This window comes from Sorghum bicolor, chromosome 4 (assembly GCF_000003195.3).
Source record: "Sorghum bicolor cultivar BTx623 chromosome 4, Sorghum_bicolor_NCBIv3, whole genome shotgun sequence".
Lineage (NCBI taxonomy): Eukaryota > Viridiplantae > Streptophyta > Magnoliopsida > Poales > Poaceae > Sorghum > Sorghum bicolor.
This window is the reverse complement of record NC_012873.2, coordinates 3,997,731-4,014,930: the sequence shown is the minus strand read 5'-3', so window position 1 is coordinate 4,014,930 and position 17,200 is coordinate 3,997,731. Positions and strand designations below refer to the sequence as shown.

The following is a 17,200-nucleotide window of genomic DNA, read 5'->3' as shown; positions in this document are numbered from 1 at the left end:
GATGAAGTTTTGTAAGGCCCTGTTTAGTTCCACATCTAAAAAATTTTCATCCATCCCATCGAATCTTTGAACACATGCATGAAATATTAAATGTAGATAAAAAAAACTAATTACACAGTTTGGTCGAAAATCACGAGGCGAATCTTTTAAGCCTAGTTAGTCTATGATTAGCCTTAAGTGCTACAGTAATCTACATGTGCTAATGACAGATTAATTATGCTTAATAGATTTGTCTTGCAGTTTCCCGACGAGCTATGTAATTTGTTTTTTTTATTAGTTTCTAAAATTCCCTTCCGACATCCTTCCGACACATCTGTGACACTCAAAAATTTTTCATCTCCAATCTAAACAGGGCCTAACATTATATGGATTTGCATAGGTTTGACAAAAAAAATTTCATCTCCAATCTAAACGACCTAACATTACATGGATTTGCATAGGTTCGAGGCAATCTCTGCGAGGATGTACGATGAATGAAAAATTATTGACATATTTAAGCAGATACAAGTAGATTTTTAAGTTGCCCTTATTTTGTCCTCTACTAAGCTTTTGCATGCCCTTATCGTAATATATCGTTGGTCTTATTAATGGGAATCGCATTATGACACAAAAATGGATTTCAGTTTTCGGGATAAAGTGCGCGGAAGGCTCGTTTGGTGCATCCCCAACCCCAACAATGTAAGATTTAGAGTTTTAGAGTTTACAGAATAAAATAAACTGTTTAAACGTCACTGCTTTATACAAAAGAATAACCAAATTTCTCATTCTCATATCTTTGATGTGCCTATAGCTCCAAATGTAAGACTTCTTTGAGCTAAGGATGGCAAACCTTCGAAATGTTTACTGCCAGAGCTGTATTCCCTTCAATTCCATAATTCTTGGCTTTGATAGCGATGTGAACTCCAATGTGTAATCAAAATTTAAAGTTTAAGCTCAAGCTTGTCCAAAGCAATTCGCAAAAAAAAAAACAAAAAACAAAAAACAAAAAACAAAAAACAAAAAACAAAAAAACAAAAAAAAAAACTCAAGGGAGCATTGATTTAGAGGTATTTCAAGAACCACTAATTTAGAGGTATGACGGAACCATATCATAAACCTATGGATATCAATATGTAAATCTACATGTATGCTATTCTAAAAAAACAAAAAATAACAACAACAACAACAACAACACAACAAAAAGAAACCTTACATGTATGCTAACATAGTTCCTCTTCGAAATGGATTTCTCTTTACAACAAAAAGGTCAGTATCTCATCGTTAATCGTTAGAACGTGAACTATCTGAATGGCCATCAATAACAGCAGGGAACTGTTGCTCCTGTAGGAGTGACGGGAACGTAGGGTTGCCATTGCCACTGCTCCGTGATTTATTTGTACCCTTCTTCTGTGATGCCCCAACTTCCTTGCATGCCTTATCAAGCATCACCAAGAAATCTCTTACAATCACAAACAACCGAAAACTGTCATCTTTAGAGTCATTTCCATGGAAATATCGGATTGTTTTCTTCACTAATGATCTCAACCGCTTCTCTTCTTTCATAAAAAAATTTGTCTCGTTATCTGCATGTTCCACAAAACATTCCAATGAGCGTCGGAATCCACTCGTCTCTTCTATTGTTGCAATTTCATTCAGGAACTCCTTTGATTTCAGTAACTCTTGTCTGAGGGTTACCACAGTGGCAAACAAAGGTTCAGCATCTAGTGCAGCTACCCTCTTGACATTGTCCATCTCACTACTAAGTCCTGACACAATGCTAAGGCCACGGTTACAGTAGTAATCGCCATCCTCTTCAATAGATCTGTTGGAATTGTCGTCTGGAGTACTATGAGTTAGACTTCTTCCACTTTCCATGGCTAACCTTGCTTCACGGACACCTTCAGACCGAATAATCTCTTGAATAACAAAGTGTAGCAATGTGGTCTTTCCATCAGCACCCTTGACATCTGATAACTTCAGAAGAGTGTCAAGCTTGAATGCATTAGCACCACCACGGAAGGTCCCATCATTCAAACGGTTTCCGGTTTTGAGAACAGCTTCTAGTAATTTCAGAAAAAGGCGGTGCTTTAGTTCCCCACAAGCAGCCTAAAAACAAATAGATAAAGTATAACCATTAGTACTTGTTTTTCCCTTTTTGCAGATTTGACACAACTGTTGTAAGGTAGATTACCTCCAACTGGTGGAATGAATCCCTAAGACTTGAAGCATCTTCTTGCAAGGAGGACATGAAAAGCAACGTGCCAACCCTCTTGAAAGCAAAAGGAGTGTCAATTAGTGCCTTCATCACTTGTTCTGCAAGGCCTAGCTGCGAGAAATCCCCATTATAAAGCCTGAGCTTCTGCTCCTCCTCGTCAGTTGGCTTCATTCTCAAGATTGTCTCAAGAAGCACCCTAGGAAGTTCATTCCCTAGTGAACAGGATGAGGTAAAAATAATGTCAGAAAATTTGATGGCACTGTAGGAGCACCAGAATACAAGTCTATTAAGATTAAATGAGAAGTATACAAAAAGGATCCTCATCTGGGAGGCTGGTGAATTGACATGAGCGAGCCAAAAAAGCCTCAAGAAGAAGCAGAACAACTCCCAAATACAAACAAGATACAACATCAGAAAATCATAATATTGAATTGAGGTCTCTACAGTGAACTATCCAGATAAAATGTATTTTTATAAGGCTAGCCTGTTCGCTTGAGCTTATCAGCCGAATCTGTCACCCATTCAGCAGTGTTTTTCTCTCACAACAAATGAGCCAACAGTACTTTCCGCCTTTTCAGATTGATGTTGATGTCAGTAAATAAACAGAAGTAGCAGCATAACATATTTTTTGAAGCAAAAAATTTTCTTGAGTTCTCCATAAGTGAAAACTAAAATAGAATGTGCAACATGAAGTAGATTGAAAAACCTGCCTCCTACATAGTCAGACAAAGTTCATGTTGTACACAATGGTTAGCTTAAAAAAGGGTAGAGTGACCATATGCGATCATCAGCAGAGTTTCTAAAAATACGTTTATAAGTTCATTGTCGTCTAAGTAAGCTATACAGATTCTAGAGATATATTGAAGGGGCTTTTATTCTCAACACAATTAAGCAAGCTACAAGGGAAAATTGATAACACCTTCTTCTGAATAAACTTTAAAAAAATTAGTGGCCACTGTACAGTTCATCAGCATGTTTTCTAAAAAAAGGGGGTAAAACCCTCATTTTTAAGTGTATAAAAAAAGTTAGCAGCCACTGTACAATTCATCAGCAAAGTTGTCTAAAAAAACTCATTTTTAAGTGCATACAGTGATCTAAGTCTGTGCAAATGGCTTGGCTTATAATTAAGAGATATACTTAAGGGCAAATCGATATTAGCTTCTTGCGAATAAACAGCTACCTTCAATAAGAGCGTCATGAATGTCTTGTACCCTGATATTCATTGCCTTAAAAACAACTGCCAGGTTGCATGATTTCTTAACATTGAGCAGAGAAATGTGCTGAGATGCAGGATCCGCAGAGGGGAGTTCCTTATCCTTGAGGTTGTTTCCGTTGCCACCACTATAACCAAACAATTCCTCTATCATATCCTCATTCACACTGCAAAATCAAATTGTGAAAACAAGCACTCTGCAGACATAGTGTATTGAGAGTTTATTGCTAACAGTAACACTTACTGAAAAGAACCAAATTTGATATCATGCCATGCCATTGACTGATCAGGATTAGCAAGAACTTTGTCCCAATAGAAAGGTCGAAGCTTGGCTCTTGGAGCATTAACTTCTGCTTCAGATGATTCGCTGGTCTGCTCGCCGGCAGATGATCCTTCAGAACGACTTGACTCAACAGGTGACAGCTGAGCAAGTCTTGCTTTAGAACCTTTGGGAGGTCCAGGTGGGGGAGGAGGAGTCTTTTTGATCGGAGGTGGCAAAGGTGGAGGAGGTGGAGGTGGCATCGGTTTAGGAGCATCACTTGTGACATTATTCTCTGGTGTTCCTCCAATCGCTTCTGAAGGTAGTGTGGCATCAATTGATCTTTTAAAACAGCATGAAAAGCACTGACTTATGCTGACTCCAGAATAACTTTGATTATCCTTGTGAAGTGGATTCGCAGGAACACGGACATCGGGTGATGAACCTGAGAACAGAATGTTGCATGTTATAGTATTATACTAAAGACGTAAGAACAATCCATCACAGGTTGACAAAGGGATACTGTCTCACCAGGCATATTAGCCAACTGCATGTGAAGAAGAGGATGATCATCTCGTTGCTCACTGACAGAGACCTTGTTCTTGTTGCATCCACAGCAGTAGAAAATTAGAAATGCAACAATGAATGAGAACGCCGCTGTTGGAAGAACCACGATCAAGACTAATCTAACATAGTCCTTATGCTTCTCCAGAAGTGAAATTGGAGGCACTCCCTGATGCTTCTGTGCAGGTTTACTGTGATGAGGTTGGTTGGTATTTTCATTGTTGTGAGAGCTGGAAGGCGCATATGGTGTTTCTGTAACAGATTGAGGAAACTTCACTTCATCGCCAGAGGACATGGACGGCGCAAATTCTGGAGCCATGGAAGGAGCATCTCCAATTGAGTTGTCAGCCAAATGCCGCCTTGCATAAAAGTTCGGACCAAGCAACAACTGATGGCTCTCAATGTAGGTTGCCAGTGAAACACTGAATTCTTGTGGAATGCCCAAACTGAAGTAGTTTGCATGGATACAATCATAGGTAATGGATAATTTTTCAGGGGAAAGAAGAGATAGAAACTCCAGAAACAGCATTGCCTTCAAAGCATTCTCTGATGACTGACTCAATAGTTCATCTGAAGCAAATTGCAGTAAATTTCCCAATATTTCCTCTGCACCAACCATGTCTGGTAAGCAAATTGACCATATTCTATCCACCTGCATCCATCCAAGAACCATCCTACATCAGTCTACATTTGCTAATGCCCCATTTTCTTGGATCTTGCAGAAGAACAAAGTTCAATAGCAAATACTGCAACCAAAAATACCTAGAATACAGGGTTAAACAAACTGACAATTGTTTGAAAAGCTCTGTCCCTGCATTAATTTGGTAAGTGAAGTACTTTGTGAATTTTGAATTTTTATTTTTTTATTTTAAGTATCAGGTCAGCAGCTTATTTCAAAGAAACAATTTTCAAGAACTCAAAAGGAACTCATATTGCAAATTTCTGGCAGACCCGGGGCCCAAAGGAAGCATGGATTCCATGAATCAATTGCTACTGTCACATGCTACGAAGAATAAAGTCTCTGGATGGCTTACCAGATCCCCATTCAGAAGTGGCGCTGGAAGAGAAGTATGCTGCCTCCACTGCAACAAGAAACGCTCCCAGCCCTCCTCCTCCTCTGCCCCTACTACTACTGATGGCTTGATCAATGTTGCCGTCGCCACCAACAGCAACACGAATCCTAAACTCCTCATCACTTGTTGCCTCCTATGAGCTCATTCTTCCTCTTCCTTTCGTCCACCAAGAAAAAAGAAAAAGATGGCACTTTTTCGGGTCTTTGTGGAGTGTAACAGACGAAGATTCCTTTGGCTGCCAAACTAGCTAGATTTGTCCTTAGAGACGGCCTGGGGTTTGTGTGGAAGTTTGCTAGTGTGAAGTGTCTAGAAGAGTCAAACCCCAACGCATTGATTAGCAACAAAGAATAGTGAGCTGAAATCAAGGTCACAGATGCTTTTGCTTTGAGCATCACAAGAGTTAGGGCAGTCCCAATGGTAATTAATGAGCAGTTTCTATTTCTATTAATTTTATTGCCAACTCACTGTTTTGCTGATGTGGCAGTAGAATTAATGAAGGGAGAGAGTGTAAACTGAAGAAATCGTTTCTACCCTGAGAAACCAGGTCTACGCTCGCAACGAGGCCGATGGAAACGCCAAAAACACCGCTGGGGAGAAATCATCGGTTTCTATCGGCATTGATGGGATCGAGTGCGCCTGTGGCGGCAGGCCGCTTCTCCTGCGAGCGCGTGGCTTCTCCCGCACCCGCGCTAGAAACTTCTCGCGCGGCCTTCGTTTATCCTGTGTGCACTCCACTCCTTTTTCCCTTTCACGTGATGGCTTCTGCAGTGATGTGATGGCTTCAGTACAGAGGAGACCTGGCATCTAGAGACCTGCGGCTTGGCTTCAGTTCACGTGATTTGTAGTGCATGCAACAGTTCTGGAAAGTGTGTTTGCGGATTGATTCAGTACGATGATTCATCTGGAACATTATATATGTGTTTTGCATCGTGTTGTTGCTGGCTGGCAGCTATTGGAAATCTATCTGTTTTTGGTATGTTGTCGACATATGTTAGTTGTAAAAATAGTTGCCACAGTTGATCTATCTGTTTTTGGTACTGCATTTAAGTTATCATTTATGTTAATGAAGTTGTAGAAATTATGGATTGGAAAGGAGCAGTTTCTTGGTGCGGCATCCTATGTCATAGAAACTACATAGTTTCTTCCATTGGGACTGCCCTTAGGCAAGTCTCAATGGGGTTTCATTAGAGTTTCATACACATTAAATATGCTGATGTGACGCTATATTAATGAAGAGAGAGATGATAAAAGTTTTATGGGAGTAGAGAGAGTTTCATCTCCATGAAACTCCTATGCACTGTTTCCAAAATATTTATGTATTGGAAACTGTGTCATGAAACTTCCATTGAGTTCCATTGAGGATGGCCGGATGGCACAAGGAGGGAGTCGGCCAATGGTAGAAGTAGAAGGAAATGTTGACTTGAGCACGCGCACTTGCATCTGCCTGCACCCAAGAAATAAAAAAAGAACATAAATTTTTTTATATGCTGTGGTCAGAATCTCCAGTGTTGTGGACAATTGGACGGTACAGATTCAGATTCAAAATGCATTCTGTGCGTCATGATTCGAGGCTTCGAGCTCTAGCTTAGCTTCCTTTCTTGAAATCTTGCCAAACATTGTAAAAAGCTTTGACGTGTTGCTGGGTCTACTACTCTACTCCAGTGGAAGCCATGGCCGCTCCCCCCAAGAGAAAATAAAAAATGCAGTAGTAGCAGCAGCAGCAAGCAGCAGCAGCAGCAGCAGCACCTTGCAAGCGGGAAAGCCAAGAAGGCGTGTCTCGCACCTGTCTCTGACCAAGACGCGCGCAGGGAAGAGAAAGCGTCGGAAGGCAGTTGAGATGCGTGGGCGGGCGGGCGGCCAGTCATCCACACGTCTGACGCCTCCCCTCGGTCGGCGCCTTGGCGGGGCAACCCACGCGTGCGCGAGGCCGGCCTCCCTGGACCTACCATCCTCGCCACCGGCAATGGCCGCCCCGCCGCATCCATCTCGCCGCGGCGCCAAGCAAACACTAGTACACAAGAACGAAAAGGGCAACCAAAAAAAAAGAAAAAGGGAAGGAAAGAACGAGCGGCGTGGGCCGTTGGCCCATCGGGCCGTCGGAGAAAATTAGGCAAGTGGGGCCCAGTGACATGGCCGATGCGGCTGGCCCTGTCCATGGGCGATTGGCCGGTCGGCCGAGCTGGGCTGAGCTGCCGTGCCGTGCGGAGCTGGTGCTGGAGTGGACTGTGCAGGCAGCAGACATGAGCGCATCCATCTCGCGGCATCTCCGCATGTGGAAGCTGTGAAGAGGAGGAGACGCGGAGGGGAGATGCAGCAACAGAAGCCGAACGAAACCAAAAAGAAAAGAGGACGGCTCCGCCCAAGGGTCAAAGGGAGGAGTCGCCGCGCCGCCGCCGCCCGCCGGTTCGATCCTTTACGCGAGATCGAGCTTCCCCGGGTTGGGGTTGAGGCTGCCGTGGCGATATCTGGGATCCGTCGTCTCTCCTCGTGTTCTTGAGCAGGTGACGATTTACTCTTGTTGCGTGTGTATGTGTGTTGGGTGGGGGGAGGTGGGGGTGTTGGTCTGCTTGGCTGTTTAAGGGCGTAATCGTACTGTTCTGTGGTTAGTTTAGGACCTCCGAGGTCGTAGCTTACTGTTGCGGCGAACTAGGATTCGGGATGCTCTGTGATTTGTCCTTCAGCTAGTGGTAGGACAGTAGGAGGATTCTGTGATAGTTGCTGATGGGATTTAGCTCTGGTTTTGGATTTTGAGGAGTTAATTTTGGTGGCCTCTGCTGAAGTGCTCTCGTTCGAGCAAACGGAAATCCTAGCGCTTTGCAGTGCTGCGTGGTACGCCTAATTTTAGACTATTAGCTGATGGGGTAAACAATATGTATGTCTTAATAATGCTAGATAGACGGTTGAAATCGCAATGAAATAGGGAGATGATTCCTGAGAGAACTAACGTAGTACTCTTGCAGTTCGAGCCCAACTTGAAATTTGTACCAACCACTGATCTCCATTTGAGTTAGTGAGTTATTACTAAGTTGTTGATTCCACTTTAATTACATGTTTGCCCTAATTAGATATCCCCCTTCCATGCAGTTTTACACTTGCCCTGGCAGAGAACATTTGACTTGGAAGAGCAAATTGGGTAACTGGACACACAGGAAGCTTTGTGGTTTGTCCTAACTGATCCTATCAAGTTCTCATAGGCTGCATACGGGTACAACATTTTTCCTGAGTTTTGGGCTGCAGAAGAGGGGGAGTCAAGGATTTTCTATCTTGTAAGACAGTAAACCACGACCTTGGTGGTCAAGGTCTGTGCCCACTTACCATAGTCTATAAGGTGGACATTGTAAAGGCAGGGTGCATCTTGCTTTGTATAGCCTATCTGTTTCTCTCTCACTGTATATAGAGATCCATATAATGGACGAGAGGAGGACTATTTTGATGGACCGTTATGAAATCGGGAGGCAATTAGGACAAGGAAACTTTGCTAAGGTATATTTTGCTCGAAACCTGACTGATGGGCAGTCTGTTGCAATAAAGATGATTGATAAGGACAAGATCACGAGGGTTGGGCTAATAGTGCAGATAAAGAGGGAGATCTCTATAATGAGACTGGTAAAGCATCCGAATGTTCTGCAACTGTTTGAGGTAATGGCTAGCAAGAGCAAGATTTACTTTGTATTGGAGTATGCTAAAGGTGGTGAGCTGTTCAACAAAATATCAAAGGGAAAGTTCAGTGAGGATGTTGCAAGGAGGTATTTCCACCAACTGATTAGTGCCGTGGACTACTGCCACAGCCGAGGTGTTTACCATCGCGACTTGAAGCCGGAAAACCTACTTCTTGATGAGAATGAGAACCTTAAAGTCTCGGATTTTGGTCTAAGTGCCCTAGCTGAATCCAAAAGGCACGATGGCCTCCTACATACCACCTGTGGAACTCCTGCCTATGTTGCTCCTGAAGTGCTTAGTAGGAGAGGCTACGATGGCACAAAGGCGGATATATGGTCTTGTGGAGTAATTCTTTTTGTGCTAGTGGCTGGTTACCTACCTTTCCATGACCCAAATCTTATTGAGATGTACAGGAAGATCTCCAAAGCTGAATACAGATGTCCTCGATCCTTTTCCGGTGAATTGAAGGACCTGCTTTTTAGAATGCTTGATCCAGATCCAAGTACTAGAATATCAATTTCAAGGATAAAGAGAAGCACTTGGTACAGAAAACCTATTGAGGTAAATTCAGCAAAGATCAAGCATGACACAACAAGAGACAAGGTGTGCAACGGTGAAGCCACAACCTCTAACTCAATAGAATGCAGTAATTCAGAGGAAACTCGAGGGTCATCGAGCCTCCCTAACCTGAATGCATTTGACATCATTTCTCTTTCAACTGGATTTGACCTATCAAATTTGTTTGAAGAAAAATATGGCCGGAGGGAAGAGAGGTTCACCACTAGGCAGCCAGCAGGAACAGTATTTGCTAAGCTAAATGAACTGGCTGAGCGGTTAAAGCTCAAAATTAAGAAGAAAGAAAACGGGGTCTTGAAACTGGCTTCACCAAAGGAAGGAATAAAGGGATTTCTCGAGCTTGATGCAGAGATTTTTGAGCTTGCTCCTTCTTTCCTTCTAGTCGAGTTGAAGAAGACCAATGGTGACACCATAGAGTATCAAAGGCTCGTGAAAGAAGAAATAAGGCCTGCACTGAAGGATATGGTCTGGGCATGGCAGAGCGACCGGCACCAGCAGCGCAAGCAGTCTGTGCAAGGAGAGCAGCAGCTGTCATCACCTTTGCCACCACAGCAGTAGTCACTGTTGTTGTTGCGGCAGCCACATGACTGATTGCCAACATACTTGATAGCACAGTGGCCAGAGCAGAGGACAAGCCCCAGCTACCGCTGCACTGCCAAGGTGACCGTGCCCTCCAACAATTGTTGGAGCCACATGATTCCCACAACCAGTTGCAACTGCCATTATCAAATCACATCATTGCAACTGCATCAGGCCTGCATGACTAACTCCCACAGCCTGACAGCCAGACTCATGATCCATCATGCATATGTGATTGCGAAATTGGGATGTTCAGGTTACCCTGTGGTAGGATCTAAAGCACCTACCATTTGGTGTTTTCTATACTGTACATTAGATATACTTGACTTTTCAATTTTTGATTGAAACATGTGTTTTCGATATGATTTTGTAACATTTAATCCATGGATGATTGATGTATGTACATTTTTTTTTTGAAATGAATGTATGTACAATGTTTAGGAAATAGATGATGAGTGATGAAGAACCTGGACCTCTTCTTATGGTGCAAGAAAAGATCTGCTTGATGTACTGGGATGCATCTTGCAGTACAGTCTGTACTATCTCTGCATGCTCAACATACCGGCCAGGATCCAGAGTTCAAACCCAGCAGCGACCACATATCAATGACATGGCAGAAAGTACTATTGTCTGATTTGTTATAAGAAAAAAATACTGCTGAATGACTGGCAGATTCGGCTGATAAGCTCAAAAAAAAAATCAGCTAGAAAAAAATAAGCTAGACAATGACATGGACGACGCCAGCGCTGGATGGAGGTTGGAGCCCAGTGGATAGTGGTACACCTGCAGGGATCGACCATGATCGTAGTACAACGTTTGGCGGTAGTACAGATTGGGAGCGCAGATTTGCACGCAAACTGAAATGAGGAATCGGCAAACGCCTGCAGTACACCCATTCCGGTGCTCCGAAGACGTTGTTATAATGATCGGTAGCGTGAGGTGAGCAGAGCAGCCATGGAGAGATGGGCATCATCAGATCCAAGAGAAGAGAAGCAAAGGCATCATTGAGTGCAGCGTTGATGAGCCAGCTGGCCGGCCAGCCGTGCGTCCGCCGCCGGCGCCGGCCACGGCTCACCGGCGCTGCACTCAATTACGCCTTTGCTTTCTCCGGCTGGCCGGCCGGCCGACGAGTCGCGCCACGTCTTTCCCGTTGCCCGCGTGTGCAGGGCAGGCGTTCGTCATCAGGTTTGCTTTACGCACTCGTTAAAGGCATGTTGTAGATCTGCTTTCCAGCGTGCCGGTGAAGGGCGCAGGATCTGAATTTGAAGGCGAGAGGAAATGATACTGCCAGCCTAGTGCAGCAAAGGGCGCAGGATCTGAATTTGAAGATGGGTGTTGCCTTCTTCATCTGCACTCCTGTGTCCTGCATGTATCTGTGTGTCGACCTTTGCATTCCACTTAAACCGACGGCCGACGCTCGTAGTGACAATACATCAGAGAGAGCAGAATGCACAAGGCCATCCAAGCCAGCTCCCAAACTACTGTACGAGTACCGTTTGGATGGCAGAATCAGTTTCCAATCTCACTGGAATTGGAAGAAATGGCAGCATAATTCTGACAGGAACCGGAAGAAATGGCACCAAACTCCAGCCAAAAAAAAAACCCCTCTTGACTTGACTTGAGCTGGTCTGTTGAATATATCAGTCATTGTTTTTCTCGCTCTTTTTAAATCAGCGAACAGCAGACGGCCTAGGACTTGTTTTGCTAGATTTTTTTCCTACTAGTCTCTCCCACTCCCATGCACCAGCGGCCGTATTGCTTCTAGTTATTGTTTTTTTAAGGCGATCTAAAAAGTTTTTAGATTTTAACATTATAGCACTTTCATTTTTATTTAACAAACATTGTCTAATTATAGAGTAATTAGGCTTAAAAGATTAGTCTCGTGATTTGCAGGCAAAATATACAATTAGTTTTTATTTTTATCTATATTTAATGCTCCATGCATGTGCCGCAAGATTCGATGTGACGAGAAATCTTGAAAAGTTTTTGATTTTTGAGTGGAACTAAACAAGGCCTAAGTGTCATAGCCCACAAGTTTTATGTATCTAAGGCCTTGTTTAGTTCCGATTTTTTTTTGGATTTCGGTACCGTAGCATTTTCGTTTTTATTTGACAAACATTATCCAATTATGTTCTAACTAGGCTCATAAGATTCATCTCGTGATTTACAAGCAATTAGTTTTTGTTTTTGTCTATATTTAATACTCCATGCATATGCCGCAAGATTCGATGTGACAGAGAATTTTGAAAAGTTTATGTTTTTCGAGATGAACTAAACAAGGCCTAAGTGCATATTCGCTAGTAGTTGTACTTTTTCTAGCCAACAATGTTTTTTCTTACGATAAATCAGCGAACAGTATTTTCAGCCATGACTTTTTAGACCAGCGAAATAAACCAATGAAATGACACCATTGCCAGTCAACGACCAATATTTTTTATGAGACCCAGTTACAGACATAGACGCTCACATACACGAGCGTATATTCACCTCTATAAATGCACGCACACATATTTTACCCCTATGATCCTAATAACTATGGCCGACTAAGGTCTTGTTTAGTTCAAAAAAATTTCAAGATTCCCTGTCATATCGAATCTTACGGCACATGCATAAAGTATTAAATATAGATAAAAAATATAATTAATTGCACAATTTACCTGTAATTTATGAGACGAATCTTTTAAGCCCAGTTAGCCTATAATTAAATAATAATTATCAAATAAAGCCAAAAGTGCTACAATAGTGAAATTCAAAATTTTTCACCAACTAAACAAGGCCTAATAGCCAGATGGGGTACAAAATTGTGAGAGCGATAGTATGGCAGCTAGTTGTGTTCAGTATATGAACAAACCAATAAAAGCGACCAGGGACCAGCATGTAAAATCGAAATTCTTTTGAACTATTTTGCGATCCGTGCGTGTCATTCTTGCGTGGTACATGCTAATCTTTTCTGTATTGTTTCAATTTTATTGGATGTTTTCGAAGAGACAACCAAGTGCCGCCTGCAGCTCAGCTTATGGTGTTTGCTTCGTTCGCTAGCAGGTTTAGTACTAATCTCGGAGTCAGTCGCTCTCTTTCTTCCTCGCAGGCTGCAACGACGCCATGCTGGTGTGGTCTGGATCCTTTGGTGCGGCCTAGCTATCATATGAAATGGAGAAGTGGGCTTTATGTTTTCCTTGGCAAGATTGGAGACCTATAGTAATAAATTATATTTCCACATAAATTTCAACAAGTATGGTAATCACAATGCTCTATTCCTCTATGGGAACGTGTATAGATCTTCATCTAAGTTTTTTCTGGCTCGGATGAAAAATCACATTTCCATTTTTCCTTATTTCATTGTTTAGAAATTTAGATGTGGACTATTTAGTTTAGTCGAAGTTGTGTTTTTTGAGGAAACAGGAGAGGCACAAGGCCTCTACTGAAATTTATTTAATTAAGAAAAGATAAAAGGTTACAAAAGGATTACAAGAGGAATGTAGGGAAGAAGAGCTAACCAGAACAGCTTCAAGAGACGTGAAAGGAGACAAAGAAAATGAAAGAAATTACACAGCTTGCTCTAGCCATAATTCAATTTCAGGGAAATAATTTTTCTTGACTCTCCATAGAAGGCGCCTAAAGGTGTGCTTGAAGATCTCTAATCCCCGAAGACTGGAGGCTTCAATTCATCTGAAAATAACATCATTTCTCACAGTCCGCCAGATACTTCAGCACATAATAATAATAACTTCCATGAAGAATTTGACTCTGAGCTGCAACTTGAGGCTCTGAAAACGTCTGAAAGGGTCAGGTTCACTAATGATCGTTAGGCCAATTAGACTCCAACAGGCTTTTGCCAGAAGTCTAAGTTGTGTTCTTCTCTAAATATAGTTATATGTGGGCACACTTCAACGGATGCCAAGATCCGAGGCTAGATATTTAGAATCCCTTCTCCTCTTTCACTCGTTTTCTAAATAATATCTAGTGTCCTATGTTCACTTTCCCTTTTCTCCCCTTTTTCTAAATATTTCAAACTCTTTCTTCCGCTTTCTATTTTTGATTCCCCCACCCCACATAACTAGGACAACAACCTTGAAGAAACCAAGCCATCAAACTATTTTTCTTAAAGAATGAAGGTGGGTTGAAACTATAAAGTGAAGAACATCTCATCTTTGATAGACGGTTAATAAGACTGAGGTCAGGGACGGAGCATATAATTTTCAACACGTATGTCAATCACAATGCTGTATTCCTCTAGAGAAACGTGTATAGGTTTTATCTGTCTCGAATGAAAAATCACATTTCCATTTCTACTTATTTCATTGTTTAGAAATTAAGGTGTGTACTATTTAGTTTAATCCCACTCGTGTTCCTTTTCTAAGGCCTTGTTTAATTCACCCAAAAACCAAAATTTTTTCAAAATTCCCCGTCACATCGAATCTTACGGCACATGCATGGAACATTAAATATAGATAAAAACAAAAACTAATTGCACAATTTGCCTGTAAATCACGAGATGAATCTTTTAAATCTAATTATTCTATGATTAGACAATGTTTACCAAATAAAAACGAAAGTGCTACAGTATCAAAATCCAAAAAAAATTAAATCTAAACAAGACCTAAATAAATATGGTTATATGTGGACACACTTCGACGGATGCAAAGATCCGAGGCTAGATATTTACAATGTCCTCCTCTTGCACTCAACTTTTTTTTAAAAAAAAAGTATTTAATGTCCTTTGTTCACTTTTCCTTTTCTCCCCTTCTCTAAATATTCAGAATCTCTTTCTTCTACTTTCTCTTGTTGATTCCCCCCTCCCAAATAACTAGGACAACCGTAAAGAAACTAAGCGACCAAACTATTTTTAAGGCCTTGTTTAGATGCAATTTTTTTTAAAAAAAATTGACACTGTAACACTTTCGTTTGTATTTGATAAACATTGTTCAATCATAGACTAACTAGGCTTCAAAGATTCGTCTCGCGATTTATAGGTAAACTTTACGATTAGTTATTTTTTATCTATATTTAATGATCCATGCATTTACCGTAAAATTCGATGTGATGAAGAATCTTGTAAATTTTTGAGTTTTTGAGTGCATCTAAACATGCCCTAAGATGAAGGTGGGTTTTGAAACTATAAAGTAAGAACAAAGATTCAATCTTTCTTCTTTTCTAGATATATATATAGATTATTAATAAGGTGAAGGGTAGGAAAAAAACAAATTTCAGGTAAAAGGGCACATTTCCAATAATCTTAACTTAGAACGACCAACTCTTCCCCTAAAATCTGAAAGGTCTTATTTAGTTGCGCTCTAATCTAAATCAATCTGCATAATTTTTCTCCAATCCAATACATGTATATTAGATGGATTGAAGTGCAGCTAAATAAGGCCAAAGGGAAATTAGACATGTTTGGATGGAGTCAGTGATTGACGACACACACAAAAACTGTGTTGGTAATAAGTTGAATTTCACACGCAGCAGCACTCTTCTTACATTACATTACATTACAGATGGAGAGGGTAATAATAATCTGCTGCTCCAGAGTCCAAACCAGTGAACCACACCCAGTAACACAGTACTGTAACACCACACTACAGCTTATTAGCTAGAGAGCTTACAGTTGAAAACCAAACTGACCGATGCGACGAGCAGTCGATCGAGCAAACAGCAAAGTGGTGCAAGAAGAAGAAGCAGCAGCAGTTTTACTACTAGTACAATAATACTGTACACTGCTAGTATGGTACAGCAGTCGTAGTATAGGTACAATCCCAATCCGTACGTGCGGCCAGCGGCCGGGATCGCCAGAAACACCGGCGCGGCAGAGATCGAAGACCGACCTCGGTGAGGAACGTACTGAGGACTGGATCGGAGGAGGACATGCCCGGCCGGCCTCACTTCACCTTCACTTGGGTCCCCAGAGCAGCAGGTGCATCACCTTGGCCGTCTTGCCGTGGCCGTGGACGTGGTCCTCCCGGTCTCGCCCGCCGCGCCACCCCGCCGGCTGCCGCTTCGACGGCTCCCTCCCGCCCGCCGCACCCGCCGACGCCGACATGCCGACGCGCGGCAGCTGCAGCTGCTCCGCGGCGTCGCGCGCCAGCGCCCGCAGGGTCGCCAGCTCGGGCCACCTGCTGCTGGTGGTGCTCTCGCGCCCGGTGCTCATGGCTGCCGCTGCTGCTGCTGCGCCGTACGCCGTAGCACTAGCACACACACACGCACGCACGCACGCCTCTAACGACTCGCTCGGGTACCTCTTGTGCTGCTGTTGCCGAACCACATGCCGTTAGCGCTGCTAGACACGGAGCCGGCCGGCCTGGTTATATAAGCGCGGCCTGTACAGTAGGTGAGAATCGACGGCCGGGGGTCCAGTGGACAGCAGCAAAGGTGAGGTGAGGTGAGTGAAGATAAGAAGCGACGATGGATAAATAAATATCGTGTACGTGGCGTCATTGACGAGAGGGATCATCGAGTGGCCCGGAATCTCTGGTTGACGTGCGCGGTCGTGCGCGCCCGCGATCTTTTCCCGCGGCCCGGTTGGTTCGTCCAGCCGCGCCGGCCTCGGCGTCACGGCGCGGACGACGACGACGCCGTCTCGAAAGCTCCGCGTGCGGTGTCGTCTGCTCGGAGGTCACCGCACGTCCGGATCAGGCGAGCCATCGCGGGCGCGGGCGCGGGCGCGGCGTTTTTCCACGAGCCACCACCGGTCGAATGGTCGATCGGTCGGGCGGCCACTGAGCATCTATCCAAGTGGGGGAGTGCCGGCCCAGGGCTGTGGCGCGCGGCGGGTGGTCGCGATCCGAGACAGGGAGGTGTTGGAAATTCATTCAAGTGCGTGGGGCTCGCTGGCGAAAGAGAGGGTTCCAGACTGCTCCGGGGTTTGGAATTTTTGGGTTGGAGTGGTGGCTGGGAGCCATCCCTGCGTACTTGTCGCCGTGATTCAGAAAAATCTGGCAAGCCGTGGTCCAGAAAAAGAAGACGACCTCAATGCAGCTGGTAAAAAAAAAGAAAAACAAACTTAAGCCCCGAGTTTTGCCGACGGTACGTAATTCTAGCATGTATAGTACCAAGATTCGCTATTTGCTGCTCGCTCGCTCGCTGTG

General features: G+C 43.3%; 4 protein-coding genes across 4 annotated transcripts; 1 reads left to right on the top strand and 3 right to left on the bottom strand.

Moving 5' to 3' along the window:
- On the bottom strand, positions 1,179-5,736 carry LOC8076094 (formin-like protein 10). The gene is made up of 6 exons (XM_002451538.2): positions 5,265-5,736; positions 4,198-4,882; positions 3,652-4,111; positions 3,375-3,574; positions 2,171-2,406; positions 1,179-2,085 (listed from the first exon to the last, which is right to left on the bottom strand). The coding sequence occupies exons 1-6, from the start codon at positions 5,421-5,423 to the stop codon at positions 1,261-1,263; spliced, it is 2,565 nt and encodes an 854-aa protein (XP_002451583.1). The 5' UTR covers positions 5,424-5,736; the 3' UTR covers positions 1,179-1,260.
- LOC110434952 lies at positions 6,615-7,598 on the bottom strand. Its single transcript, XM_021460036.1, has 2 exons — positions 7,087-7,598; positions 6,615-6,747 (listed from the first exon to the last, which is right to left on the bottom strand). Exons 1-2 carry the CDS (start codon positions 7,565-7,567, stop codon positions 6,635-6,637), a joined length of 594 nt encoding a protein of 197 aa, XP_021315711.1. The 5' UTR covers positions 7,568-7,598; the 3' UTR covers positions 6,615-6,634.
- LOC8076093 (CBL-interacting protein kinase 26) lies at positions 7,581-10,567 on the top strand. The gene is made up of 2 exons (XM_002453299.2): positions 7,581-7,804; positions 8,388-10,567. The coding sequence occupies exon 2, from the start codon at positions 8,712-8,714 to the stop codon at positions 10,095-10,097; it is 1,386 nt and encodes a 461-aa protein (XP_002453344.1). The 5' UTR covers positions 7,581-7,804; positions 8,388-8,711; the 3' UTR covers positions 10,098-10,567.
- Positions 15,530-16,469, bottom strand: LOC110434417. Its single transcript, XM_021458414.1, has one exon. It carries the CDS (start codon positions 16,261-16,263, stop codon positions 16,006-16,008), a length of 258 nt encoding a protein of 85 aa, XP_021314089.1. The 5' UTR covers positions 16,264-16,469; the 3' UTR covers positions 15,530-16,005.